Source organism: Mya arenaria, chromosome 3, assembly GCF_026914265.1.
Source record: "Mya arenaria isolate MELC-2E11 chromosome 3, ASM2691426v1".
Lineage (NCBI taxonomy): Eukaryota > Metazoa > Mollusca > Bivalvia > Myida > Myidae > Mya > Mya arenaria.
This window is the reverse complement of record NC_069124.1, coordinates 85,858,611-85,865,841: the sequence shown is the minus strand read 5'-3', so window position 1 is coordinate 85,865,841 and position 7,231 is coordinate 85,858,611. Positions and strand designations below refer to the sequence as shown.

Here is a 7,231-nt window from a genome sequence, read left to right as displayed (position 1 = left end):
CGTATACAAATTCAAATAGCGAACAAGTAAACTATAAATTGGTATATTATTGTATCAAATAAATAGCAGCTGTACCTATAGAGTTTGATATGCATATCATAAATACATAAATGAACTCTAATATGGAATTAAGTATATTTGTGTCATATTATTAACAACAGTATCTATAGAATTTGATAAACATGTCATAAAAGACACCTGATTTATGCACTCTATCCATGCACTAGAATAACTAGGCGGAACTAATACTATACACTTCTTGTACAATAAATCTGATAATGATTTTTGAAATATTGGGTCTTTACAATAATGCCTACATAATACAATAATACAACATGCATATGGTATGTATTCAATGTGAAATTTAATTATTTTACAATGTGTACTACTAATGCATTATGTTCTTATAAGTACAAATGTGTCTAACTGTAATGAATATATAGGATCTGACACGAGTTGTCATTTAATACAAGATTTTATTAAACGAGTTCATGAAATTTGTTAGTAAGCGAGCCTCAGGCGAGCTTACTAACAACTGTCATGGTCGAGTTTAATAAAAAATCTTGTATAAAATGACAACAAGTGTCAGATCTTTTTTTATCACATGCTTAAAACGGTGCTTTTATTACCAATTTAGTTCCACGTTCCACTTTCTAAACCCATTGTTTGACAGCCAAAGTACACTGAGTGGAATGTCAACGATGCGCCATATAAACAGTTCCATATGAAAATGACAAAAACAGCTAGCAGTTATCAAGTTTTAATTCTGATAAAGCGCTGAACAAGTCACAAGTATAAAAATGTGTAGTTAAATATCCAACAACATGAATAACCAACAATTTTAACCATTAAATCACAATCAGTACACAATTTGATGACGTCATACTCAGAGTACATGCTTTACGCGGTTTATGTGACCTACATCGGTCTGTCAAGTTTTACTGTGTGTACGGATTTAAAAGTTATTCGCTGTCGCTTTCTACGATGACTGTGAAGCGTTTTCTTAGTGTACATGGATTTTCACAACATGCAGATGATTACGACGAAGCCTTACTATGCACTGCATGGATGTTGATGTTGAAAAAGTTCCATCAAGAATGTTTCCAGAGAACAAGCTGTTCAAGTTCGAGAATTACGGTCTCGGGACGTACGTGTGATGAGAAACCTGTGCTGCGGAATTCGTATTTGTGTTTTGGTAACCGACAGCTGGCAAGCAAATTTTATGGCATTGGTCGCATATTGCCTGTTAAGATGGAGATGTTTGAAATGTTCTCGTGTTGTTTGTCACTGCTGTATTTGTTGACTGACTGGATATTTCTGTGACTAGTAATCTGCATTATCTGGTTGGCGGAACATTGTTATCAGAAAGTTTTCGAACAAGATGCTTTCTGGCACTATGATTCGTTAGCCATTTGTCTCCCGGAAGTCCTACCGCTTCATTATTGAGGTAAGTATTTGTTGGCGTTTAAACCATTTTGTTTACAAACAATGCGGAGGGATATCTAGGTCGCGTGTGATTGGTCTAGCCAATAGAAATGTCTGATATGTTATCTTACACATGTGTAAGATATAGAGGATATTTGTTTATTTCAGTGTAAGATCGTATTTTATTTCACGAGTGTCATAGAAAATGTAGTTTTTTTATGATCACGAGTGAAATTAAATACGATCTTACACTGAAATAAACAAATTTTCTGTTTCTTTTATGCTTATTTTCGGAGTTTTATTTGTTTTTTATTTATTTCTGAATTACCCCCTTTTTTGAAAAGGGTGGGCTTTACGCTGCTACCCGTGGGGCGCCCCTCATGCATAATTATAGCTGTCAACTTTTCTACTTTCGGTTTGCTGAGAAATAGTTCTCTGCTATTCATTCTTATTGCTTAATATTCGCTCGTTTTTTATTGCAAAGCTTTATGAATAGTAAACAGGCGCGTAGCTGCCTTTACGCCAAGACGCCCGGGCGTGCACATTATTTTCACGAGTTTACTTTTATTGAATAAATAAAAGTATTTTTTTTTTAATAATTTAAACGAAAAAAGTGTGTAATACTTAAAGAAAAACGGCACATCAGGTCAATTACACGCCACTCTGCAGGCGCGTAGCTGCCTTTACGCCAAGACGCCCGGGCGTGCACATTATTTTCACGAGTTTACTTTTATTGAATAAATAAAAGTATTTTTTTTTTAATAATTTAAACGAAAAAAGTGTGTAATACTTAAAGTAAAACGGCACATCAGGTCAATTACACGCCACTCTGGGTGACCCGGTCGATAACTGTGTCATACTATGACGTCACAACTAGTATGTCATCCACTACATATAATAATAATAATAATAATATCTTTATTTTAAGAAGGTGACATATTAAGATCATGTACAAAACTACAGAATCTTATTTTCGATATGGCCCTCTGAAACAGAATGAAAATATGGCAAATAATCATAAGACAAACATGAAGACGATGCTAACAACGATGACGATGATGATGATGATTATAAGTATGCTGTTGATGCTGACGATAATGATGCATATGATGACATTAGACAGATACTCTCAGTTAAATATAATTATGAATAAAACATCACAATTTGTATAATCACAAGTTTCCTATGAGGTACTGTTTGACCTTTATTTTATACGTATTAAAGTTTTTTGATTCTCGTATTTCCAAAGGTATATTATTCCAAACAATTCTGCTGTAATATGTAAACGATGCTTTCATATAATTAGTACGAGGTCTAGTTTGCAAAACAATATCTTTGTGTGCCATTGATCTTAGCATATATACATTATTGTCTGAAACTGTTACTAATTCTGACATATATGATGGAGCCATGCTATTCAACGTCTTGTAAACTAATACTGCTGCGTGGTATTTACATCTATCCGAGAAGTTTAGCCATTTTAGTTCTTTAAATAGATTTGTTGATGAATCTCGTTTAGATTTACCAAGTATGATTTTTGCAATTCGTTTTTGTAAGTTATTTATTTTATTCACATATGAATTGGTTCCCTTGCCCCAGACCAAGCAGCCGTAATCAAAATTTGGCAGAATATATGCATTGTAAAACATTCGTTTTGTATCAGGTGTGAGGAAATATATTATATTTTTTAGAAGTGCAATTTTCTTATTCAGATTTTTACAAACATAATCGATTTGCACATGCCAGTTTAGTGTATTATCTATATACAACCCTAATAACTTTTGCACAACAACATTAACTATTTGAACATCATTAATACAAAGTTCAAGATTCCCAGTGTTTTTTAATGTATTTGCAGACCCTATTAACATGCATTTAGTCTTGGAAGGATGCAATGACATATTATTTAGTTGACACCACTTATTAACATAATTTAAATGATGTTGTAATTTATTTTGAATATCCGTCAACTGATATCCAGATTCATAAAGTGTTGAGTCATCTGCATATAGATCTATATTTAATGTTGGATGCATAACTGCAATATCATTTATGTATAAAATAAAAAGCAAGGGTCCCAGTATGGAACCCTGGGGTACCCCAGATGTAACAGTGAGTTTTTGCGATTTAATTTTGCCAATCTTTACAATTTGGTTTCTATTTTCAAGATATGATTTAAACAAATTCAATGCTATTTCAGAAAAATGATACAGTTTCAATTTATAAAGAAGAATTTCATGATCAACTAAATCGAAAGCTTTTCTCAAATCCAAAAATATCGCACCAACTAGTTTACCACTGTCAACATCTTTAAGCCAAGTATCTATAAGTCTTATTAGAGCAGTATGAAAGTGACGTCAATATATTTTTAATATTTTATTAATTCATGGCGGTCGTCCTCGGGCTGTTGTAAAAAATGAAAAAAACAAAACCTATGACACTGGACAAAATGTTCAAGCGGATGTTTGAAACCGCGACAGCGACTGCGTGCCCAGAAGCAACCGGCACGGCACCTTCGGAGCATGCAAACAGCATGGACCTAGATCTATCTGCCACAGAATCTGACAGCACCAAACCTGGACAGGCTCAGCCAGTTAAGTCTACCCACAGTGGTCCTTCATATCCTGATATAGCTACTGCGGCAAGTGGAGAACTTGAAGCAAAGTGGAAATGGTCGATATTGAAAGACACATGGACTGACTGCCATATGTTCAACTTTCCCTCAAGGTAGGTTGTGTTGTCTTTTGAATGCAAAAAAATACAATTAAGTGACACGCAGATTTAAAAATCCCCAACTCAAGTAAAAATTTAAAATGCAAATTTCCAGTTTATTTTCAATTATACTTCATTGCAACATGGCATGCTTGTGTAAAACGTTGTTTAACATTTGAGCATACACAATTTCATTGAAGTGTTGTGGGTAAAAACCGAGAAATCTGCCTTTGAATTTATCACTCTAATTTGAGATTTTCCTAAGAAGCTTTATGAATACGCCCCCAGTCTGACAGACCTTTAAATCTCGATCACGTCGTCGATATTAGTTAAGTATGTAACATATATGTTTAGTCATGCTTTTTACCCTTAGCCGGGCGGCTACGAAAATTGTCGTCTGCTAAAAATATCGTCTACTTCAATTTTAAATATCGTCCGATTTTCTTCAAATTTGGTATACCCTTTTTCTAGTATTAAAAAAAACTTGGATCCAGATGAGATACTCGGCGTCTGGTCTGGATTCAAGCTGTTTGAGTAAGCATGAATAGTCGCGAATAGCAGGTACAGGGTTAGGTAAACAAAATAGTGTAGACCCTAGTTGCATTATATTTTAAACATTTATAGGTTATGGTAGTTGCATCAAAAAAGAGCTTTGGTAAATTTATAATACAATTTACCGGACACTTCTTGGTGAAAACTGTTCCTTGATAGAAGTCAGAACCAGGTCAACTAATACATCTTTTGTTTTCTCTTTTGTAGAAGCATCCATGGGAAAATGAGAAAGCTGTCATCAAGCTGGTTGACAGACCACCCCTGGCTCAGATACTCGATTTCTACAGATGCCTTATTCTGCGCCCCCTGTTTCGTATTTGGACGGAAAGATGCGAAGGAGAAAACTTTCATCAGTACACCAGTGAAGGATTGGTCCAACCTAGCCAAGTACGTCAAGAGGCACGAATTAGCAGAGTCAAACCATCACAATGTTACAGCTATGGCGGAACATTTTCTTGATATACAATCAGGTAAGATGGAACCCATCACAAGTTCTGTATCGGACAGTCACAGACGCCTAGTGGAGCAGAACCGCCATATTCTCAGGAAAATTATAGAAGTAATCGTCCTTTGTGGTAAGCAAAATATCGCTATCAGAGGTAATACAGAAGAACGAAGCAATTTTTTAGCCATACTGCATTCAAAGGCAGCAGATGACCCTATCCTAGCACAGCATCTAAATGTTCCAGAAAATCGTAGGGCAACATACACATCGCCCGACATACAGAATGAACTGATCTGTTTGTGTGCTGAGCAGATACAGATCGAAATTGTGCAGGCATGCAATGATGCAGTCTGTTTCGCTCTTATAGCCGATGAGTCGACCGACAAGTCAACAAAAGAACAGGTGTCCGTGTGTCTGCGATTTGTCCAACGTGGAAGCGGTTCCCAGCAATTTAGAGTCCGTGAAGATTTTCTTGGATTTGTTCAAGCAAGTAGAACAACTGGCGAGGTACTTGCAGAACTACTCTTGACCTCTCTTGAAAATCATGGAATCGAAGTAGATAAGATGCGGTCTCAGGCTTATGATGGTGCCGCAAATATGTCTGGAAAGCACAGGGGCGTACAGGCACGAATTCGTCAACGGGTGCCGTCTGCGCTGTATGTACACTGTAGAGCCCACTGCCTCAACCTAGCAGTTATGCATAGCAGCAAGGACCCATGCATAAGGTCAGTGATGACAACTGTGCAAGAGGTAGGGTTTGCATTTGATTATTCGGCCAAAAGACTAAACTTCTTTGTTGATGAACTTGCTGCTGACCAAGACGCACAGGAAAAGCTGAAGAAACGCACCAAACTGAGAACTCTGTGTGAAACTAGGTGGACTAGCCGAGCCGATGCACTCTCAACGTTCAAGTCAGCATACAGCGTTGTTGTTCATGCCCTTGAACAGCTACAGGAGGATGGCGATGACAAGGCAGGCCAACACTTGGCGTCGATCATGAAGTTTGACTTCATAATCGGACTGGTCGTTGCTGTGCACGTTATGCAAAGTACAGTTCCGTTGTCTTATCTTCTTCAGGCAGTCGACTGCGATTTGCTTGAGGCAACGCGAGAAAGTCAAACCCTCATCCGCCAGTTTCAAAACGAAAGGGCAGACCCTAATGTCTGGGAAGCATTGTTTCAGAGCGCTAAAGATATTGCAGCAGAATTTGAGATTGAACCTTCAATGCCCCGTCTTGCTCAACGCCAACGAAACCGGGCAAACCCACCGGCCAATGATCCACAACAGTATTGGCAGCGAGCTCTCTACTTCCCTTTCTTGGACCATTTGTGTCAAGAACTTAGCGACAGATTGATTGTGGCCGAGGAAAGATTCCGTGCACAGTACTTGATTCCATCCAAGTTGAACCTTTGCACAGACGGAATGGTGGATCTCATTTTTGCGGGGTATTCGGTGGACCTACCTCAGGGAAACCAGTCATTCCATAACGAGGTTAGGCGGTGGAAGGCTAGATGGCAATTGATGGATGAAAATGACAAACCAAGCACATTGGGTGAAACTGTAGCATCAACCAATCCGGATCTTTACAAGGGAGTTTATACAGTACTCACCATTCTTCTGACCATGCCGGCATCATCTGCTACTGCTGAACGGAGCTTTAGCGTTATGCGCAGGGTGAAAACCTACCTGAGGTCGACGATGCGGACAGAGCGCATGACAGGACTTGCCCTGATGCACGTATATCGGGATGTTAACATTGACATTGACCAGGTAGTGTCTAAATTCGCTGGAAGCAAAAGCCGAAGGCTTGACTTTGTTTAATGAATGTGTTCACAAATAAATAAATCAGATGTGAAAAGAGAAATTTGTTTCAGTATTTTAAGGCAATAATACGTTTCCAAAATGCGTCAGATGTCACCATTTACATTCAACAGTTTCAAAAAATTCCGGGGGGGGGCATGCCCCCAGACCCCCCTAGCACTTCGGCGGCTTCGCCGCCTCAATGGGCGTCCACATTGATTTTGATCCAGCTACGCGCCTGGTAAACATGAAGTATTATTAGTGCAATAATGAAAACACTTTTTATTTTAACCAAAT

At 37.9% G+C, this 7,231-nt stretch overlaps 1 protein-coding gene across 1 annotated transcript; it reads left to right on the top strand.

Moving 5' to 3' along the window:
* Nucleotides 1–3,874: 3,874 nt before the first annotated feature.
* LOC128226361 (zinc finger MYM-type protein 1-like) lies at nucleotides 3,875–6,955 on the top strand. Its single transcript, XM_052936240.1, has 2 exons — nucleotides 3,875–4,152; nucleotides 4,897–6,955. The coding sequence occupies exons 1-2, from the start codon at nucleotides 3,875–3,877 to the stop codon at nucleotides 6,953–6,955; spliced, it is 2,337 nt and encodes a 778-aa protein (XP_052792200.1).
* Nucleotides 6,956–7,231: the final 276 nt, after the last annotated feature.

Excerpts from the sequence above, each read along its gene's own strand:
- LOC128226361 (XM_052936240.1), top strand. The coding sequence starts at position 3,875 with ATGTTCAAGCGGATGTTTGAAACCGCGACAGCGACTGCGTGCCCAGAA. Across the intron at positions 4,153-4,896 it reads ATGTTCAACTTTCCCTCAAG|AAGCATCCATGGGAAAATGA; the intron begins GTAGGTTGTGTT and ends TCTCTTTTGTAG.